The sequence below is a fragment of the Eumetopias jubatus genome, unplaced genomic scaffold, assembly GCF_037043125.1.
Source record: "Eumetopias jubatus isolate StellerSeaLion01/CBP00866 unplaced genomic scaffold, mEumJub1_p1.0 scaffold_13, whole genome shotgun sequence".
Taxonomy (NCBI): domain Eukaryota; kingdom Metazoa; phylum Chordata; class Mammalia; order Carnivora; family Otariidae; genus Eumetopias; species Eumetopias jubatus.
This window is the reverse complement of record NW_028274819.1, coordinates 57724321-57746291: the sequence shown is the minus strand read 5'-3', so window position 1 is coordinate 57746291 and position 21971 is coordinate 57724321. Positions and strand designations below refer to the sequence as shown.

The following is a 21971-nucleotide window of genomic DNA, read 5'->3' as shown; positions in this document are numbered from 1 at the left end:
GGGAGCCAGAGAAGAGATCACATCACTGCGTCATATAGTTGGACTTTGTGGACCCCTCCCAGCCCCTCAGGTCTCCCTCCAGCCCCCTCCCTCGCAGAGCCACCGCCCCTCCTTTCCCCCATGTCCCCCTCGCCTCCCAAGCACCTATGTTCTATGGTCCCAAAGCAACCAGCACCCAGCCTCTGCATCCTGCTTCATTGGTAGCTACCCGAAGAGCAATTATAAAATTGATCAAAGGCCCAGGAGCCTTTTAAAGGGCCGAATCAGGCTCACCTGCCTGTGGGGAGCCCATAGGAGGGTCTTCATCCCACTGAAAAGAAGGAACCGATATGGACGGAATACCTGCGCTTTAAGCGTCACCACGATCATGCCAGGTAGACATTATTCTCCCCTTATTTTCGATGAAGCTCTTGAGACTCAGTCCAAGGTTACCCAGCAAGCCAGGGGCAGAGCCAGACCTCGACTCCAAAGGCCCCACCACGTGCGCCACCCTACCTGCCTTGTTGGCCACGGCTACACACTACATGGAAAAAGCTGACGCGGACACGGTGACGGCCTTAACCGCCAGTGACAGGGTGGGACCAGCCAAAGGAAATGGGATGAGCTCTGGGGTGAGGTCCAGAGGAGCAGGAAGGTGAGGCTGGGCCCCGGGTGAAGCCAAGACCAGCAGCCAGCTGTCCGGATGGCGGGTGGAGATGCTGAGCGGGCAGACATCAGAGTGTGTTGCGGACAGAGGTCAAAGTCTGTGTCTGCAGTGTAGTGGGGCGGTGGGAGAACGGAAGAGCGAGGGCGCCAATGGATTCTGGCCATCCAGAAGCCTTTGCGGGGCCTTCCAGGCACTGGGCAAGATGTCTTCAAGGCAGGCAACCCTAGGGAGGGTGGTCCTCTGGTGACTCTAAACGTAGAGAGGGACAGAGACAGAAGGGGGAGGTGGCGGTGGGGAAGAGCAGGAGAGAATGGGGGGCAGGGAGAGCGGGAGTGTGGCAGAGATCACTGAGCACAGTTGGGCGACAGCAGGAAGGGAGCTGCTGGAGGATGTATGTGGGTGCGTGATATGGAATCTGGTCCCTGTGAGTAGTGAAAGAGACAGGAAAATGGGAAATGTGACATGGGCTTGGACCCCCAGGGCCATCAAAGTGTTTTAAGCTGGGAGTGACCTGGTCAAATTTGTGTTTTGAAGAGACTCCATCTGGCCGCCACGTGGAGGATGAATGGCTGGATGGATGAACCGGAAAGGGAGACCCCGGGGCAGGAAGGTCTCCTGCAGGGAGGGCGAGGAGAGGAACAAGCAGGCCGAATGCAGAGGGAGACCCAGGAGCTTCCACATTTAAAGAGCAGATGGAGGAGGAGGAAGAGGAAGAAGAGGGGCCAGAGAAGGATCCGGGAGGAGGTGCTGGAGAGGTGACATTAGAGCCAGGGAGGGCGTCACAGGGTGGGTGCCAAGGGGAGAGGGCGATTCGGGAAGGAGGGAGTGGGCAGCTGTGAAGCAGCCAAGTGACCAAGGGACCGAGGAAGCTGGCGATGAGCTGGTTGGACTGAGGAGGCTGGAGACAAGTGGAGGAAGAAGGGAGACATGTGGTGGGGGGGGTTGGAAGCGGGGGATGGACACAGCAAGGGCACGTCTTGCCTGGAGACAAAGGGACGGGGCAGTAGCTGGAGGGGATGTGGGTCAGCCTGGGAGGGGTTTGGGAAATAGGGGAGTGTCCACGCTGAGGGGAGAGGCTGCAGGGAGAGGGGCTGCCGGGTCTCCTGAGAGATGACCTCTGCCAGCGGGAAGCAGAGCCCGGCCCCCAGGACGCCAGGTGGGCCCTGATGCGAGCAGCAGGGAGGGCGGTTTCGGGGGTCTGGATCAGGCCTCAAACCCAGCTCTCCTGCCGCCAGCATACAGAGGAGAGGGAGAGCAAGCAGGCAGAAGTCACATGGCCCAGAAGAGGCCAGAGAACAGCAGTCTGTAAGGCTGAATACCCATTCCCAAGCTTCCAGACCTAGTGAGAGGGGCTGGCTTTGGGGACAGGGCCAGGCAGCCAGTGCTTAGGAGACAGGATCCAGCCCTCTGCCTCCTGCAGCCCCAGCCTGGCCTCTAAGCTCCCGGGCTCCTGAGCTCCCAGCATGCCATCGGGATGAAGCACAGGCTCCCTGGGAGGCCACAGCAGTCTGTCAAGCTGTGTCCTTTCCCTTCTTCCCTTTCACACCCCAGGAAATCAGCCACTCGGCTCGTGTATGACCTGCTTTGGAGAAAATTGGAGTCACAAGCAACGTGAGGTCACAGCCTAGTTCCCATTGGCATGTGCACGTGTGTCTGTGTATGTGCACTGGGTCTGGGAGCCTGGGGATTTTAAGTCTTTGCTGTGTATATGGGATAGGAGTGTGTTTGTGGGCAACGTATGTGGTGTGTTTGTGACTGGTGTTTGCACAGGATACATATATATATATACCGTGTGCTCATCATGTATGCTCAAGTGTATGTTTGTGATGAGTGCTGCCTGTGTAGTGTTAACATGAGAGCTGAATTTGTGAGGGTGTGTATCTGTGTGTTGTGACTACGTGACTTTCGAGGGTGTCTCTGTGGAATGTTTGCAACGTTTGTGGACAGTGTGTACCTGTGTGTAATGTTTGTGTAAGGTTGACGCGTGTTGTTTTCATGAGTTGGGGCCCTGTGTGTCCTGTATGGTCTTTGAGGGGATATACGAAGGGCGTGGGGGCGGTGGGGCGTATGCTTTTGCAGGTGCACTGTGTCTGTGGGGGGGGAGCATGCGGGTGTGAGGGGATGTCACAGGGGAAGGCGGGATAGCCCAACACTGCGGAGAGGGGCAGAGTTCTAGCTTCCACGCTGCCATCGCTGGGCTGTGTGACATGAGCTAGTACTGCCCCCCTCCAGCCTCAGATTTCCCTCAAAGTCCAGCACTTGAGGTATTCTAGAAAGGCCTTCTGGTCATGAGGAAAGCAGTTTGAGTAGGACAGGAGGGGGTCACAGTGGCCTGTGCCAAAGAAGATGGTCCCAGTAAGAGCTGGGTGTGCCCAGCCCTCCGCCGCCTGGCCCATGCTCCAGAGGCCCCCCCTGTCCCCCTGCAGAATGGGAATGCTGCCCACTCTCATTGCCCCTGGGGGCAGCCACAGATGCACGTTAGACAGGCCCCCTCCCCACACCTTCCAAGCACAGCCAGGGCAAACTTCACAAACCACTTCACTCCTTCCCTGAACGAAACCAGCATGAAGAAGATAGAACTGCTGCCAAAAAAAAAAAAAAAAGCAAACAATAACCATCCAGAAATCACAAGCAGTGCCATCGACTGGATGAATGCCACGGGCAGGCAGTCACTGACACAAAGGAGCTCACTCCTCAAACAGCCCTCGTTGTCCATCACTGCTCCGCTTCGCAGAGATGGAATATGTTCAGAGAGGTGAGGCCATCGGCCCAAAGTCACACAGCAGTGGGCAGCACACCGGGTGCGGGCCCCCTCTGATGTCTGGGCCGCTTCTCTCCCTCGGCTTTGCCCTCCTCAGGACTCTCCTCCTCCCACGCAAGAGGGCAGAAAATACAACATTACACATAAGGGGCGTTGTGGTAAACTTAAAGAGGTTTAGAACAAGTGCTCTTTCGGCTAATTAATGGTCCAACCAGTGACAACACGTTAGAGTATTAAATGCGTCGGGGATGGAGCCCTGCTGCCTGGACTCATCTGTCCTTGCTGTGCAAGCTTGAGTTAATCACTTAACCTCTCTGGGTTTCCTCATATATCATCTATATAAAATGGAGGAAATGACAGTAATAATAATAACAACAACAATAATAATAATAAAATAATATTTACCTCAGTGGGTGTTGTAGGATTAAACGGGTTACAACACGAAAGCTGCCTGGGCTAGCCCATCCCCTTCCCAGCTTGAAAGTATACAGACGCCTCATGATGGTCTCAGAATTTCACTCATGGTGAGAGAGACTCATAATCCTGGTAGCCATAGCTTCCCATTCCCTGCTTTCATTTCGGCAGCTCAGTGAGGAGGGGCTGTGGTCACCTCCGTCTCACAGAGGATGAAGGCTGCCCCTCACCCTCACAGGTGCGGCGCTTCTCCAAGGGCGGCCTGCTGACGGGCAGCACCAGCGCCACTGGGGGTTTGCACGAGCTGAAGCTTCTGGGCCCCACCTGGGACCTACTGAACCAGAGTCTCAAGGGTACCCGGCAGTCTGTTTTATCAAGCCCTCCGGGATTCTGATCGTCTCCACAATTTGAGAGGAGCTAGGTGAGGCCTCTGAAGAGCCTGTGCTGTGAACCCCAGAGTACCTCATGTGGGGCAAGTCAAAGAAAGTAGGGTGCGGGAGGGGAATCACCGCCTCAGCACCCTCTTGGCGCCTTGAGTCTGCTATTTTTCTTGGAGTGGAAGTAGAAGAGGCAAGCAGGATTCTCTGAAACTTCAGGAGGTGATCTTTATCTGTGGGGGTCACCTGAGTACATGTGAGCCAGTTTCTGAAAGCTTGGGGCTTTGACCCCCTTCCCAGGGGAAGACAGGAGCCCAGAGCCTACTGGGAGCTCAGCACAGCAGGGAACCTGACTTTCGGAAGGGACCTCCAGGGAAACCCTAGATGCAGGGTGCACCCACCATGGGATGCCTTCCCTGGGCCACAGCCCTTCCCCTCACAGGAGCCGGGCCTTGTCTGAGGAGCCCAGGGCCCACGTCAGCCCTGGGCCCACTACACCTATAGCACTTGGGTCCCTCTACCTCAGCCGCTCCCATTGTCTCCTATCACTGGGTGCTTTATCTGCCAACAACAGGTCCCTTCAGGCAACCAGAGAGTCACAGCCTCTCAGGTGAGGAAGACGACATCAATAATCACACTGACCCAACAACCTCTACTCCACCCGGCTTTCCACAGTATCATCCCAACGCCTCAACGGTGAGGTGGCAGAATGACGGTCCCAAGTACACAGATGAGAAACTGAGACTACGAGAAGAGAATGACTTGCCCGAGGTGGGCCAGCTCGGCCGCCTGGCCTCTACTTAATGCTGTCCTCAAGGGCACTCATGTGCCTGCCGTCTCCCCCTGGGCTTCGCTCTGCTGCTGCTGTTGGACGTGACTCCTTACAACATCGTGGACTATAACCCAAGCCCATACCAATAACTCTGGATCAGCAAAGGTTACATGGGGTTCAACCTTCAAATGGTTAAAATGGAAGAGAAAGTTATGTGGTTCAAAGGGACAAACCTTCAAGTTCCCAGCAGCCTGGGTGCTGCAGAGACCTGTGGTTTCATGGTCCACGGCGCAGCCCAGTCAAGCTCTGGAGACGCTTCTGATCCTGCCTGCCTGCTTCGCCCAGTCTCGACTTTTCTCATCTACCATCCCCCCTCTCCCCTGGGGCCTCCCGGAGCCTGCAGGCTCCTCAGAACCAGTTCTCGATGACCAGGCTCAGAGCCCGGAGCCTCCTGTGTGGCTGTGGAGGGGTACACAGGGCCTCGCCTTCCCCTGCATTGGTCTCTCCTAGTGCTCGGGCCCCCACTGAGAACAGAAAACTTACCAAGCTAGTCCCTGGCCATGTGTGAGGGCCTTGGAGTCTGAGGACTCAGATGGAAATGGTTGCTGTGCCCTTTTCCTGTCGTGTGACTATGGGGAAGTCACTCCATCCCTCTGAGTCTCGGTCTTTCTTTTGTGAGAGGGGGGCAACAACAGTCCCCACCTCATCAGATGGCCATGAGGAGGAGAGAGTTCCAGTGCAGTACCTAGCACCGGGCCTGGTCTTGCAAGCCCTCATTACTCCCTTTTAACACATCAGCTATTTCTCAGAGCAAGGGACACACCTCTGGCCCCTTTATAAGTGCTAATTTCCCCAGCACCCAACCTGGGCTTTTGGTTCACAAACTCCCTACAGCTGACATCCAGCAACATTTGCTTTCCTCTCCTACTGTGACTCCAGGACGTGGCCCACAGCTGGCACGGTCTGAACCCAGTTGCCCTAGGGAGCAAAGGGGGGGTTGGCGGTAAAAGAACTGGGGAACCCAGGGTTTTGCCCCAGAAAGCAGGGCCCCAGGAGGGGCTGATAAGGGACTTCCTGACTCCCAAGGGCCCACAGAGGCGCTAGGCAGGGGCAGGGAGTGAGGACGGCCGTATCCTTGCACTGAGATCTGGCCTGGGAGTACAGAGACCAGGGTTCAATTCCTGACTCCAAAGCTGTGTGACTCAGGCCAGTTACTTAACCTCGCTGAACCTGTTGCCTAGTCAGTAATTGATAATAAAGACACCTAACTGAAAGGCTCTTTGTGGTTGTTTTTATCCTGATTTGCCACATGAGATGAAAGACTGGCCCACGGTGGGGGTTCAGCAAAGAGCAGTGGAAACCAAATTGAGGGCCCAAGGTACCATGGTCCTTTCCACTTCAGTTTTATGGTTACATGGGGACAGCAAGGCCCAGAGGTTTAGAGACTTGCCCAAGGTCACACAGGATGTGCACATCATTGCCTTCCTGGGCCATCCTGTGTGGTCTCAGGGGCCACTCACTCCTACTTGAGACTTTTGGGTTTCATCTTGGCCTGAAGTAAAGCCCTCCCAGGGAGCCTTGAGCCCAACCTGGTGCCCGAGAGGGTCTTCTCAGTTAAAGGTGGTAGTCCTAAGGACACAGGAAAAGACGCAACTACTATCTTCACTGACAGAGGGATGAGGGAATGGAAGCATTTTCACAAAAATACCAACACAGTCCAGACTGAGCTGCCCACTGACTGGCTGTTCAGGAGAACTCCCTATTCCTGGAGGTGTGCGAGCTGGGACTAATCAACACTGGATGGCAAGCTGGCCTTGGTGGCCTTTTAAAGAAAGCCACCGCCGCCATCCCCCCCCCCCCCCATGGCTGCCAGGCAACCCTGACCCTGCTCAGTTCCAACCTCTCCCCCTCCTTCAGATCAAGCTCAGACTCCTAGACTCAGCCTTCGAGGCCTCTGGACTCAATCATCCTATGTTCTCATCTGCCTCCCATCTGGTCTGGGAGCTCCACAAGGGTAGGTCCCGGACACTTTTATTCCTCAGCTTTCTGGGGCCCATCAGGGAAGGGAGGTCATATTTACTGAGCAAGTACCACGGGCCAGGCCTCTGCCCAGGTACTTTACACACACAGTTACATTTGATTCTTTACAGCAAGCCATGACGTCAGATGATATTATTAGCCTCACTTTGCAGATCCTCAAACTGAGGTCAGAAAGATTAAGCAACTTGCCAAAAATCACACAGCAACATGAGTGCTGAAGAAGTGAAAGGACGAAGGAAGGGGTGCTGAGCACGTGGTGTTCTTGGCTTTTAGTCCCCCGTCCCCAGGGGCACCCACAGCAGGTAGGCACACTTGGTTGCCCATCTATCTCCAACTCTTGGGGAGCCCCATCCGGACGCCGAGTGAGGTGGAACTCCATGAACTCACTAACCACAACCACAGCCTTTGGGGGTGTGTGGGAGGCCCTGTCCCCCAGCCTGTCACAGCTCCAGTCCTGCCCTACCCCCAAACCAGCCAAAGCTCTGTGCCAGCCCAGTGATTCTGCTTGGCAGCAGCTCAGGGAAAGATGAGCTGGCACTCAGCCAGCCTGGGCCTGGATGTGGCAGGAGAAGGTCGCATGGGAGAACCCGGGAGATGCCTGAATCTGGCTCAGCCATGCTCTGCCCATGCTGCAGCGGAGCTGCGAAGCACTTTCTGGACATCTGGCCCCTTGGACAAGGATCTGGAAAAGGAAGCCAGCAACTACAGCAGAGGTATCACCAATAAAAACAGCAAGAAGTTACCTAACATCCGCTGGGTCCAGGCCCCAGGCTGGCTTTGCTGTACTCTGCTGGCTTCCACCAACCTCAAGAAGTAGCTACTATCTTCTTCACTTTAGAGGCAGGGAAACAGAGGTTCCATTGGACCAGGAGAACACTAGGGTCCAGAGAGAGGGTTGGGGTGACCAGCTGGGACCTCCATGAGCATAAATCTGAGGCCTCCAGTGGCTGAGAGGGACGAGGGAGGTTTGGACATCCTTCCCCATTCCTGCACTCTTTCCTACCCACACCTTCATTGCAGTTCAGGCCCCTCCTTAGGGAAGACTTCCCTGATTTCCTCCGCTGAGGCTAGGTTAGGCCCTGGGCCCCCTGCTATCACACTTTAACCTCTCTGGACTGTCCCCACCTGCGCAGGCCTGTCCCCAATGAGACAGACGGGAGGAAGTAAAGATGGCAACCACCTAGGGATTCAGGGATCCCAGCTTTATCCTGATTTACCATGAGGCTTTGGGGGGGGTCACTTTCCCATCTGTAAAATGGGGCACCCCGTGTCACTGTCGGGGCTGGGAAGAGAAATATTCTATCCTTGGAACCAGGACCCAGAGGATGGCCATGACCTTTCTCTCCCAGGTACCCCAACCCTTGGGTCAACACCTAGCAGGGCAGAGTACCTGTGATTTGGGAGGGCCAAGGCATCTGGGAGAGGGGGTGGCTTTGGGGGAAGACGTGCATCAATCTCTAATGCAAAAGACAAGAATACCACCATGCTACTTTCTGTCCACACTTTAAACCAGCCTGAGCAAGACGGTGCCTGAAAAGAGCAGCCAGATCGGCCTGGACTTAGCTTTGTGGACAGACTGGGCTCAAATCCCTGCTCTTACAGGCTGTGCGACTTTGGATGTGCCATGTAACCCTTCTGAGACTCAGTCTCCCTAAACATAAATGGGGACCTTACTAGTCCCAGACAACTGGTTTTTATTGATATTCGCTGTCCCATCCCTAGCCTCACTTTCTCCATCCGAAAACTGGGGACTTTGACGGTACCATTTCACAGGACTGCTTAAGGGTCCCGGAGATGCAGGAGGAAGGCCAGCGCGGATAGGAGAGAGCACAATCAGAGAGGGGAAGGGACCTGCCTGGACTCGTCAGAGGGGATGGCCGCGGTGTGGGGAACCCCCTCTGTGGCCGCCCCAGGGCCAGAGAAGGGTCATTTCCTTCCGCGTTCAGCCCCGCCGTCACCTCTCCTGTTTGCTCACTCTAAGTGCGGCGGCGCCGGCAACGGGAAAACGGGGCCAGGCCGGATTTCCTCTGCGGACCTGCGGCTCCTAGAGCTCTCCCCCCACTCCCGCCCCTCCGGACCCCGCGGGGCCACGAGCTGCACGTGCGGCGGTCCGGGCGGCCTCGCCCGCCTAGCGCTTCCTTAGCGACCCCCCCTCCTCCCGGCCCTTTCATCCCGCCCCCTGCCACCCCGCCCCTTCCCAGCCGGGGTTCCAGCGGAAAGATGCTTCACCCCCTCGCGCGTTCCGGAGAAACCGAGTCACGCGGGGGCGCGCCGGCCGGGCGCTAGGACCCCGCAGCTTGGCCGAGGGGGGGGCGTGGTGGGGCGGGTCGGCGGGAGAGGTATTTAAATTGGAGCCCGAGCCGCCCCCTCGCGGGTCGGGTTCCCGTGGGGCAGTGGAGCAGCCGTGGGCCTCCTCGGGCCGTGACCCCGGGTCTGGCGCGGGGTGGGGCCGTGGGGGGGGGCAGGTTTGCGCAAGATGTGCCGGGGCTGCGCGGGAGAGGAGCGGCGGCCGCGCTGAGCCAGGTAGGAGCCGCCCCGCGGGCGAGGCTGCCGGCCCCTCGGGGAACCCGCTGGCCCGCGCCCCTGGAGAGCGCGGGGTGCGGCCGGGCCATCCCGATGCCCCCCCTCCGCCCCCCAGTAGGCCCCTGCCGCCGTCGCCCCCACTCTCCGCACGGAGCCAAACGGGACCCTGTCTCAGCTGATCTTTCCCGCGAAAGGGAGGGGCCGGCTTTCCTATTTGACAGATGGGAAAACAGCAGCCAAAAGGCCGGCACTTACTTGCCGGGGAACTCACAGCTAGTCAAGGGCAGATCAGGATTTGAATCCAAGTCTCCTACCGCCCTCGGACTCAGGCGGGCCGGCGCTTTCCATCCCACCGCACCAAATAGCTTGCCCATCTCTGGATGGGGACTGGGGGGGGGCACCCACCTCTCCCTGAGGGGTTCTGAAGCCGGCCTTCTTCATGAGTGGTAAGATGTGAGGGACCCCCACCCCCACCCGAGCTGCCTGAAATTCCGCCATCACAGCTACATTCCTTTGGGTTAAGGTCTAATTCCCCCGTGGGATGCACATGTCTCCAGAATGGGGCTTGCCCTTAGTGATTCACTGCTTGGTATGAACGTCCACAGCAGCTCTCCCAGGACCCTACTCTGCTGGTGATTGGGGCCGAGAGGAGGGAGAGGAGCACCCCAGAGCCCAGCCCTGTGAGCTTGTCTGTTTATGTGTATAGGGGTGCGGGTGGGAGTCGTTGGAGGTGGTTAACGAGGGAGATCTTGGCCTGGTGTAGCTGGAACACTTGCTTTGGAGGCAGACAGACCAGATTCTGACTCCATCTGCTATTCACTGCCTGTGTGACTTTGGGTAAGTCACCTCTCTGAGCTTTGTTTTCCTCCTGGGCACAATAAGGGTAGTTCTATAGGGGAGGGAGCAGGCAGCTCAGCACCTAATGGAGAAAACACAGCATTTGGGTCATGTAGACCTGGGCTAACACTTACCCCCTAAATGCTTATGAACTATGGGCTAAGTCACTTTCTGAGCCTCGGTTTTCTCATCTGTAAAATGGAAATTATGGTAACCACCTTAATGCGTTGTGACTTCAATAAGATAATACAGATCAAGGGCTTAGAACAGTGTCTAATGCCTTGAAATAGTAGGGACAGGCTTATTATAATAGTATAATAGGCATTGCCTTCTCCCCATCCCCCCACTATTTCTCTCTCTCTCTCTCTCTCTCTCTCTCTCACACACACACACACACACGCGCGCACGCGCGCGCACACACACGGATATTCTCTGGCATTTGGGAGGCCAGTCAGAGTCCTAAAATGTCTCCTGCCTTCTCTTGCCTAGGCTACTAGTCGGCAGGCCTAGGGCCTCCCTCCTCAGCGTGCCTCACCTGGGCCCTTCAGCCCTCCAGGTCATTGCCCACGATGTGTCCAGGACACCTCACAGCCACTCTCAGCTCGATCGTCACAGTGGCTGGGGGAAGCCAGTGGCAGAACAGCCACCAGGCGACCTGCTGTACAGATGGGACACTGAGGCACGGGGAGCACGGAAGCAGTAGTGTCCGAATGTAAGCCTGGGTCTAAGTGACCACAGTCCTCCCTCTTGAGAGTGAGTGGCCCTCGGGGTCCCCACAGCGAGTCGGGGGCACTACTGAAGGGGGCCCGCAGACGAGATGCCAGGGCAGAGGTCCATGGGCTCCAGGGCCTTCGGCTGGATGCACAGGTGCCCACCTTGGGGGTAGGGTGAAATTTGACAGGCGGAAGAGGGGCGTAGTGAGGGCTCTTTTGGGCAGCCCTGCCTTCAGGTTCAGAACCAATCCAGGTCCTTCCTTGTCCTGACCTCACAGCCCCTGAAGTAGAGCTTCTACCCCTCACTTTGCCATTTGTTCAATAGATGTTTGGTGAGCACCACTTAATAGACCCCTGTTCTCATAGAATCAGAAATAAATGAACAGGAGGGGCGCCTGGGTGGCTCAGTTGGTTAAGCATCTGCCTTCGGCTCAGGTCATGATCCCAGGGTCCTGGGATGGAGCCCCGCATCGGGCTCCCTGCTCAGCGGGGAGTCTGCTTGTTCTTCTCCCTCTGCCCATCCCCCTGCTCGCACGCTCTCTCTCTCTCTTTTTCAAACAAAGAAATAAAATCTTAAAAAAAAAAAAAAGAAAGAAATTAGCAGGAAATGATCAATGCGAGGAAACAAAATGTGTGGGTCTCTGGGGGGTAGCCTTCCAGGCCCTGAGGCAGGAATGCACTTGCTATGTTTGAGGAACGGTGGGAAAGCTAGAATTTGGTAAGGGCAGGACAAATGGTAGCTGTGGCCAGGGAGGCGATTGTGTAAAGCCTGGATTTCATTGGATGTTCTCAAGCAGTGAGACCCATGCTCCGATACATGATTCAAAGACATCACTCCGGCTGTGTGTGGAGGACAGCCTGAAGGGGGTCGAGGTGGAAGCAGGTGTTGCTGCTTTCGAGGCCCAGGGCTGTGGTGGTGCCTCCGTGCGGAGCAGCGAGGCAGGAGGGAGGTAGCAGACTCAGGGTCTGTTTTTCAGGCAGAACAGACAGAACCTGCTGTTGGGGGTAAGGAGTAAGGCAGGGAGATGAAAAGAGAGTCAAGAAGGACTGCTCTTGCCAGTGTCACCTTGTGTCAGTTCTCAGTGCCTCCCTGGCCTGCCCGGTGGTGTAAGATCCCAGCGGATGGTGAGTCCTCTTTGCCCCGGGGCGCCTCCCATAGGAGCCAGGGTCAGCGGAACGAACCACGGAGGGCTCAGTGCTGTGCTCACTTGAAGCTCAGGGTCTGTGGGAACGTGGAGGATGAGCTACCCAGACTTGGGGAATCAGAGAAGGCTTCCTGGAGGAAGCGGTATCTAAGCTGAGACCCAGAGGATGAGGAGGCATTCAGCACAAGAGGGGGGAGGAAGTGAAGGCTTGGAGCAATGCAGAAGTGCACACAGAACTGAAGGAAATAGAGGCTGCCAGAAGCCAGAGCGGGAGAGGGGAGACAGTGAGCCATGAAGCTGGGGGAAAGAGCTGGGGTGGGCAGGCACACTCCCCAAGGAGTGCAAAGGTCCCACTGGAGGTTTCCATTCAATTCTGAGTACACTAGCTTTCAAATGGGTTGTGATGTTCTGCTTTTTAAACAGCAGAACCAAATTTCCTGTGAACGCAGGCGGTGAGAAAAGAGCAGCTATGGGGGGCAGGCGGCCCATGGCCCCGAGCTGAACCCAGGGAATGGGGTTGAAAAGACGCCACTGTGGCCCAGGCGTGTGTGGACCAGAAAGGGCCTCAGAGTAACCATCTTAATTTAAAATTCATCACCAGGACACTAGGGGATTCCAACAGCCAAAGACTCAGTCCTCAAAGGTCCTGTAGATGCCTCTTCTTCTAAAGCACCCTTCAGGGTTGCAATTCAGCGCTCATTTACCGAGCACCTGCAGGTGATGTTCTAGAGTAGAGGTTAAGGGTAAAGATGGCGTGGGCCTGCCACTAGTAAGCTGTGTGACTTTGGTCATGTTACTTAATCTCTCTGAGCCTCAGTTTCCATCTGCAAAATGGGAATGATAATCATAGAACCAACTCCTTAATTTACTGTAAGGATTAAGTGAGTTAATACCTTAAAGTATGGAGAAGAGTGCCTGGTGCATAATAAGGGCTCTGTAAAGGCACTTTCATACAATGCATCTCATTTGATCTTTACCAAAACCTAGCAAAGTTGGCATTAATCTCAAAAGAGGAAACTGAGGCTCAGAGAGGTGAAGTGACTTGTACAGGTCCCATAGCAGGTAAGTGGAGGGAAGGAGAGAGCACTCAGTTATGGGTGACTGAGTCCAGTGCTCTTGGAGGGCTTTATGTGTCCTTCCTCGTGAACACTCTGTGTGTGTTCTGGTCACTTCTGTGCACTTATTTGTGACCCCAGTTCCCAGCACAGAGCCAGACTTTTTTTTTTTAAAGATTTATTTATTATTTATTTTGAGAGAGTGAGGATGAGAGAGAGAGAGAGAGAGAGAGAGAGAGAGTACATGAGGGGGGGGAGGGTCAGAGGGAGAAGAATACTCCCTGCTGAGCAGGGAGCCAGATGTGGGACTCGATCCCGGGACTCCAGGATCATGACCTGAGCCGAAGGCAGTCGCTTAACCAACTGAGCCACCCAGGCGCCCCAGAGCCAGACTTGAGGAAGCATTCAGTTAAGGTGTGAAAGAGAGAGAGACAGAGAGAGAGAGAAAGGAAGGAAGGAAGGGAGGGAGAGGGAAGGAGGGAGGGAGGAAGGAAGGAAGGAAGGGAGGGAGAGGGAAGGAGGGAGGGAGGAAGGAAGGAAGGAAGGAAGAGAAAGAAAAGAAAAGAAAAGAAAAAGAAAGAAAGAAAGAAAGAAAGAAAGAAAGAAAGAAAAAGAAAGAAAAAGAAAGAAAAAGAAAGAGGAAAAGAAAAGAAAAGAAAAGAAAAAGAGACTTGATATGTACTCCTAGCACTTGGGCCAGGTCCTCAGTAAGTGAGCCCCTAGCAGCACTGGGCTTTGACTCTGCGGTCCCCCTCAACGCCACCTTGGTTGTACATAGAGAGGACACCAGCAGGCCCGAGTGGCCCCCTGCGCTGGTGGTAACTTCAGTGAAAGTAAAGGGCCTGGAGCCTGCTCCTGGGGAAGTCCGCAACAACAGTGCTGGGGGCAGGGCAGGCCTCCTGGCGGGGCTTCCTGTCAGGGCTCCAGGCCCAGCCTTCAAACAATGGCAGGGACTCCAGAATCAGAAAATCAAAAGAAAAAGGGCAAAATAAAAGTCTAGGGGTGGGGAGATTGAGGAATTCCGTTTGGGGCCTAAGAAACTAAGATGGGGGACCTGCTTAGGACCTGGGTGGAAATGCAGTCAGAGGCCTAGCTCCCCACCTGACCCCACCCCAGCCCTGAGCTTGGCCCCAGGCAGCCCTTAGAGTCCCTCTGTCTCCCACTCACCCCCTGCAGGCAGTCTTCCCTCAGGTAGGGTCTTTTGAAACCCAGATCTGACCAAGTCACCCACCTGCTTCAAAACTCTTGCTGCCTGGGGTGACAGCCTAGCTCCTTGGCCTGGCACGAGAGGTCCTTTGTGATGGGCTGCAGACCCCAGCATCCACGGTCCTTCACGGCACCTTTGGTCCAGCTCTAGCTGTGATCTGGGGCTCGCTGAAGGCAGGCACGGGCAGGATGGGAGCAATGGGGGCTGGCAGAGGAAAGGAGCCAGGGGTCTTACAATGTTTCCCTTTCCTCCCCACCCTCTGCAGAGCCATGAGCCACCAGATCCTGCTGCTCCTGGCCGTGCTGACCCAGGGCCTGGCCACCTCCCAACAGCGAGACAAGGTGCCCTGTGAGATGGTAAGAAGCCCTGCCCAGGCGGGATAAGCCCCCCAGGGTGTCCTACTGCCCCAGCCCCACAAGCCAGAAGTCAGGGGAGTTAGAAGAGGAAAGGGGACACATTGAACGCATTTAACCCTTGCATTTCATAAGTACCTACCAGGATGTTTAAATACTTGATGTACTCTTCATCCTGTCAGTAAGTACCATTATTCCCATTTTATAGAGTTGGAAACTGCAATTTAGAGAGGTTGGATGACTCGTCCAAGGGCATTCAGCTAGGACCAGTGGGGCTGAGATTGGACTCTATTTCCCCCAGCTGCCCCCGCAAGGCAGTGGACCCTCGGGGTGATCTAGATTATACGTATATGTGGGGAACTTGGGGTGGTCTAGCCGGGTCCCTCATGGCCAAATCCCCTTTCCTAATAGGTCCTTGACTTGGGTCCGTCTGCTGCTCCCCTGATGGGATGTCTCTCACTCATTGCTACCCAGATCAAATGCTGCCTCCTCCAGAGAGCCCTCCCCGACCCCTCCCAGGCTGATCTGGTTCTGTGTGCCGTTTTCTGGACTCTCATACTGAGCACGTGGGGTAGTGGGTGAATGGGTCCAAGCCTGTTTCACTTGGCAGACCAAGAACTTCTTCAGGGCAGGGACAAGGTTTGATTTACTTTTGTTCCTTTTTCTTGCCCTTGGCCAGGGAGACTAGCCCTGAAGTCACTGGGACCCTGCAGGATACAGGGAGGGGGACCACGTAGGTCCCCTCATAAGCCTGGGCAGTCACTGAGGTCAAGGCGGGAGTGGGGCTGGGGAAGCAACAGGCCCTCTAGCAGCCCCACTTGGAGCCGGGACTGGAAGCTTCTGACACAGGTGGGGCAGCAGCCTCTGGGAGTGCTGGGAGGCAGAGGCCTGCAGCCCTTCCCTGGGGTTGGCCGTGCCCTGCTGTTGCCACCTCCCTTCTTGCTCCTCAGAGCCCTTCTGAGATTCCCAGATCCCAGAATAATCGGCAGAGGAGGCCTCAGACATTCCCAAATGCAGCGCCACATTCTGCCTGGGGAGAGAGGCTCAGAGAGGTGAAGGGCCCGGACTACGCCACAGGCAGAGGGAAGCTGGGTGGGCTTTGGATCCTGGGTGGATGATAGGCAGGAAAGCACTTTCTGAACTACTGTGGAAGATCAGTACAGGGATTATGATCATTTTCAAAATAGTAAAAAGAAATTGCCACATACTAAGGGCTCTTGAGGTGCCCGCACCACACTAAAGGCTTTCTCTTGTTTTATCCTGCAAAGAACTCCTCTTTTCAGTGGAGGAAACCAAGGCTGAGAGAAGAGATGTGACGCACCAGGGTCATACAGACAGGAAGTACCAGAGCTAGGACATGAACCCAGCTCTCCCGAGCTTATGCTGGCTACTGCCGGGCACTTCTTTCTACCCTGTTTCCCTTCTATGCACAGAAGGCCAAATGGAGTTGGGTGGCAAGTCCTCTTCCTTCCTTAAAAAAAAAAAAAAAAAATGGGGGCAGCAGCATCCCGGCATCCCAGAGAGAGTGAGTAGCAGGTTGTCAAGGGTAGCTCTGAACTTGGCTATGTCTGTCATGCTGGAGGCTCAGAGCTCAGGGAGCCATGGGTGACTTTAGAAACAGAGTTCTGAGAGCGACCCTGGCCTTCAAGCTTCCTTCTGGATGGGCAGCCCGGTGCCGCCCTGCCGACTAGCAGCCCCCGCTGGGCCTTGTGGGCACCAGGGTAGAAAGCAAGTCCTAGGCCCTGGGCTTGGCCAGCTTTGTGTCCTGGCTCAGCTCTCAGGGGCTGGTGTCTTGGGAGTCTTTGATATCCGGAGGTGAAACGGGGTGTGGGGTCTCGTGGATCCCAGTACAGTGCCCCCTACACAGCAGATGCTCAGTAAATGCCAGCTGCTCCTATTTACTGTGCAGAAGGCGTCAGCCTGGGTCCTCGGCTGGCACCGAAAGGAAAAGGAACTTGTGCTGGTACTCTGGAGCCTCTGACTAATCTGGGGGAAGCTCACCCCGGGCTTCAGCAGGGCAACTAATACGTGCCAGGATTAAACGAGGCCAGGGCTCTGTGCACTCAGCCATGGAGCCTGCCCCAGAGCTGGTGCTCCATGACGGGTGGTCCTGTTCTTCCTTTGCTGTTTCTTCCTTCAGTCAGGATGGTCCAGGGAGCTGAGGGGAGGGATGAGGAGGCCATGCCCAGTGGCCTGAGCTGATGGAGAGGTTGTGAGGGAGGAAGCCAAGAGCCAGGCAGGGCCGGCAAGGTGGCCGGGCTAGGCTTGTGGTTTAGAGGGGAGCTCAGCTGTGGCGGTATCCATGGGCCTCGGAGGCCTCGAGGAAGCTGCTTGGCTGGGGGTGGTAGGGCCAAGTCCCTGGACTGCCAGGAGCAGGAAGAGTCACACAGGTGCCTGATGAGGGCAGTTCTATCCCACCCTCCCCTCCCCTGACCTCTCCTTGGAGCTCTGGGGAGGAAGCCAAGAGCTGGGCCAGGCAAGGAGCACCGCCCAGTCTGGTGTTCCTGCTTCCGGGGGCGGGGGGGGGGGGGGCTCCGCCACTCACTGTGACCTGGCACAGCTCACTGCCATCTTCAGGTTCTGTCTCCCCCGTCAGGGAAGTGGGGGAGCCAGAGTCTTTTTACTCTAATGGTCAGTTAGAAGACATGGACTGTCTCTTTTCTTTCCTTTCAGAAAGGTGATTGATTCAATCCCTGAGTCCTTTACTAAGCCAGTGATGTCCGTGACTCTTTCATTCATTAAAAAAATGCACTGAGCACCTTTTGTCGGCCAGGCCCAAGGTATCCACACCAACCACACCAATTCCTGTTAGCTCTGAGCTCCCTGCCTGCCAGGTCCCACACAGACTGTCACAATCAGAGGCCAAAGCTACGAGAGAGGGAGCACCGGGGTGGTGAGAGGCCAGAGGAGGCCCCACCTGCCCGGCTCAGTACACCAAACACCAGGTTTCCCCTGCAGATCTGGGGAGCGGGGGGTGACCAGTGCAGGGAGCAGCAGGGAGGAGGCCCAGAGGTAGGTGTGCGAGGGCACAAAGGGCAGTGGTCAGGTGTGGTCACTGCATATGGGCTGGGCCGGAGGGGGTTGGGAGGGGGTTGGGTGGAGAGAGGACAGGTCAGCAAGAGCTACAGACAGCCTTGAACCCTGCTGAATGTCCCGGATTTTGCCCGGGAGGGGTGGAAGCAGAGAGTAGCACAGAGTGAAGGTTTTCTTTTAGCTGTTGCCAGGCATTAGGCGGGTGGAGGGGTCAGAAGGGGCCCGCGGATATAGAGAGCCCAGGGCGGGAGTGGGCCTGAGCTGGGTGGTTGTGGAAGTCAGACCCTTTCCTGAGAAAGGCTGGATTCCTGGGGTCTTTGAAAAGGTGAGAGGGAGACTGTATTTGCACAGAAAAGAAATCAGGCTCCAGAAGGCACATGTGCTTAGAAGGATGAAGTTGGCCTTGGTTGTGAAAAGATATGGGTTCAAACCCCAGCTCTGCTCCTCCTCGGCTGGGTGACCCCGGAGCCCCCCTGCCCTCTCTGGGCTTGGGTTTCTGAACAGAGGGGTGATCATATTTGATGTGCTTGCTCTTGTGAGGCTCCAGGGAGACCATGGGCCTGAACGTGCTAAATAAAATGTAAAATGCTGAGTGGGTACTGGGGAAGGGTGCTACTTTCTGGATAAGTAGCCCGGAGCGGTAATGGGACTTGGTGAGGCTCGCACAGCAAAACCATAGTCTTGTCACCCAGGAATGTGGGTTGGGACCCTGGCCATCTTTCCCCCGGCTTCCTACCCCCACTCCCATCTCCAGGGGCCAATCTGGACCAGGCCATGGAGGGCCAGGCCACTGATGGAGGCGGGGCAGGTGGAAGCAGCAAAAAGGAGGTCTCAGCTGGGGGTCCGTGGCGAGAAAGGCAGGCACTGGGACCCGGAGCTCTGCCCCACGGAATGAGGGCTGGAATGAGGGCTGAGGGTAGGAGGCCAAAATAAAAACCGGTGAGAGGAGTGCAAATCGCATTTTGGAAACATTTCTCCCCAAATGGTTTCTGGTGTAACAGCCGCTGGGGAAATTTAACTATCTGGACCCATAAAAGGAACCCAGGACGTGACCCAGGAGGCCCTGGGTTCCAGCTTGACCCTGCTGCTCACTGGCTTGGGGTCCCTCCAGGTGATATATGGCTCAGTTTCCTGTGAAATGGGGTAATAGTCAGTATTGGGTGTTTTGTGAGTTCATTTGTCTTCACATCTGTCTTTTCTGAGTCTGTGTATCCATCAAACTTCCTTAAGTCCCTCTCTGATGCCCCGCACAGTACTGAGTGCCAGAGATGGGGGCAGGGAGCAAGATAGGGATCATCCAGATGTGGGAGGATTGGGCTTGAGGGGGAGAAATGTGGAGCATCTTGGGAGCCAGAGGAGAAGCCTAGCTGAGCCTCGCTGGAGTTGGGGGGGGCGGGGCTTGAGGCATCCTTCCTAGAAGGTGTGTCTGGTTGCACCCCCTGCTGTACCCACTCAGTCCCACTGCTCTTCCCTGCCCTCCCCAACCCACCCCAGGTCGACAAGGAGGTCTCGTGCCAGGGTCTTGGCCTGCTCCAGGTCCCCTCGATGCTCCCGCGGGACATCGAGGCCCTCGACCTATCTGGAAACCAGCTGCGGAGCATCCTGGCCTCACCGCTGGGCTTCTACATGGCCCTTCGACACCTGGACCTGAGCACCAATGAGATCAGCTTCATCCAGACAGGTGTCTTCCAGGCCCTGCCCCACCTGGAGCACCTCAACCTAGCCCGTAACCGCCTGGCAGCGGGCACTGTGCTGAGCGCCCCTGGCCTGGGCCCCCTGCCTCGTGTGACATCTCTGGACCTGTCGGGGAACAGCCTGTACAGTGGCCTGGTGGAGCAGCTGCTGGGGGAGGCGCCCGCCCTGCTCACCCTCTCGCTGGCCGAGAACAGCCTGACCCGCCTGGCCCGCCATACCTTCTGGGGCACGCCTGCACTTGAGCGGCTCGACCTGCACAGCAACGTGCTCATGGACATCGAGGACGGTGCTTTCGAGGCCCTGCCCCACCTGGCCCACCTGAATCTCTCCAGGAACTCCCTCACCTGCATCTCCGACTTCAGCCTCCAGCAGCTACGAGTACTTGACCTGAGCTGCAACAGTATTGAGGCCTTTCAGACGGCCCCCGAGCCCTGGGCCGAGTATCAGCTGGCCTGGCTCGACCTGCGGGAGAACAAACTGCTCCACTTCCCCGACTTGGCCGCGCTCCCGAGACTCATCTACCTGAACGTGTCCAACAACCTCATCCGGCTCCCTGCAGGGCCACCCCAGGGCGGCGAGGGCATCCACGCACCTTCTGAGGGCTGGTCGGCCTTGCCCTTCTCGAACCCCAGCCGGAACGCCAGCAGCCACCCCCTCTCCCAGCTCCTGAATCTGGATTTGAGCTACAATGAGATCGAGCTGGTCCCCGAGGGCTTTCTGGAGCCCCTGACCTCCCTTCGCTTCCTGAATCTCAGCCGGAACTGCCTGCGAGGCTTTGCGGTGCCGGGCGCCGCCTTCCTGCCTTGCCTCGTGCACCTGGACGTGAGCCACAATGCGCTGGTGACGCTGGCGCTGGCCTCCAGAGCGCTGGGGTCTCTGCGGACACTGCTCCTCCAGGACAATGCCCTGCAGGACCTGCCCCCGTACACTTTTGCCGGCCTGGCCAGTCTGCAGAGGCTGAACCTTCAGGGAAACCGAGTCAGGCCTTGTGGGGGGCCGGGGGAACCTGGAGCCCTGGGGTGTGTGGCCTTCTCTGGCCTCTCCTCCCTCCGCGTCCTGAACCTGGTGGACAACGAGATGGAGCGGCTGCGGGCGGGGGCCTTCCTCCACACGCCGCTTACCGAGCTGGACCTCTCTGCGAACCCCGGGTTGGATGTGGTCACAGGGGCCCTGGCAGGCCTGGAGGCCTCCTTGGAGGTCCTGGCCCTGCAAGGCAACGGGCTGGCCGTCTTGCAAGTGGACCTGCCCTGCTTCAGCTGCCTTAAGCGTCTCAATCTCGCCGAGAACCGCCTGAGCCGCCTGCCCGCCTGGACGCAGGCCGTGTCCCTGGAGGTACTGGACCTGAGAAACAACAGCTTCAGCCTCCTGCCCGGCAGCGCCATGGGTGGCCTGGAGACCAGCCTCCGGCGCCTCTACCTGCAGGGCAATCCGCTGAGCTGCTGCGGCAATGGCTGGCTGGCCGCCCAGCTGCACCAGGGCCGTGTGGACGTGGACGGCACCCAGGACCTGACCTGCCGCTTCGGCTCCCAGGAGGAGGTGGCCCTGAGCCACGTGCGCCCCGAGGACTGTGAGAAGGGGGGGCTCAAGAATGTCAACCTCATCATCATCCTCACCTTTACACTGGTCTCGGCCATCCTCCTCACCACCCTGGCCACCTGTTGCTGTGTCCGCCGGCAGAAGTTCAGCCAACAGTACAAAGCCTAGAGAAGCCGGGGGCGGCAGAACGGCGCAGCCGGGAGACCTGCCCAGGTGAGCCGGGCAGCCGGAGCTCAGACGGGGGTGGGGACTGACCCAAGGTCACACGGCGAGTCTCTACATCCCAGCCCAGGGCTCCTTTCCTCGTGTGCTGCTGTCTTGGTAGGCAACCCACTTCCCAGGCCACACATGTGGTCCGGCTGTGCAGGCCGGAAGTTGGCCAGTTTCAGGAGTGACAGAGAGCGAGGTCGACCTGCCCAATCAGCAAATCTCGGCCAGGCATCTGTTTTGTGCCACATCCTGCTCCGGGCGTGGGGGACGCCAGTGAGGGAGACACACCCCTGCCCTGAAGCAGCTCCGAGTCCTTGGGGGGGGGAGGGGGTCGCCAAGCCACGCAGTGACCACGCAGAGTGGAAGGCCGGGGCTCCGGGGCGCTGCAGCCCCAGCTGGCTGAGACGCGGAGAGTCCTGCCCCGGCGGGGCCAGAGCACAGGAGGGGCGAGACCAGGGACAGTTGTCTGAGACGTGTCCAAGCGGACTGTGTGTCACATCTTCCCATAATGACTTTCAGCTTCTCTGGCGCACGAAGAGCTTGTGAGCGGAAGAGCAGCCACGTGAGTGGGTCTTGGATCCAGCTATGTGGCTGCATCGGTTCCTGCAGAGCCTGGGGTTCTGGCCCCAGGGCCGACCCTTCCACTTCCTGCTC

General features: G+C 57.1%; 1 protein-coding gene across 1 annotated transcript; it reads left to right on the top strand.

Moving 5' to 3' along the window:
* The first annotated feature begins 401 nt into the window (after positions 1-401).
* On the top strand, positions 402-21552 carry LRRC32 (leucine rich repeat containing 32). The gene is made up of 7 exons (XM_088017509.1): positions 402-575; positions 4060-4174; positions 4773-4969; positions 6888-6984; positions 7646-7823; positions 14756-14846; positions 19371-21552. The coding sequence occupies exons 1-7, from the start codon at positions 402-404 to the stop codon at positions 21273-21275; spliced, it is 2757 nt and encodes a 918-aa protein (XP_087873635.1). The 3' UTR covers positions 21276-21552.
* The last annotated feature ends 419 nt before the right edge of the window (positions 21553-21971 follow it).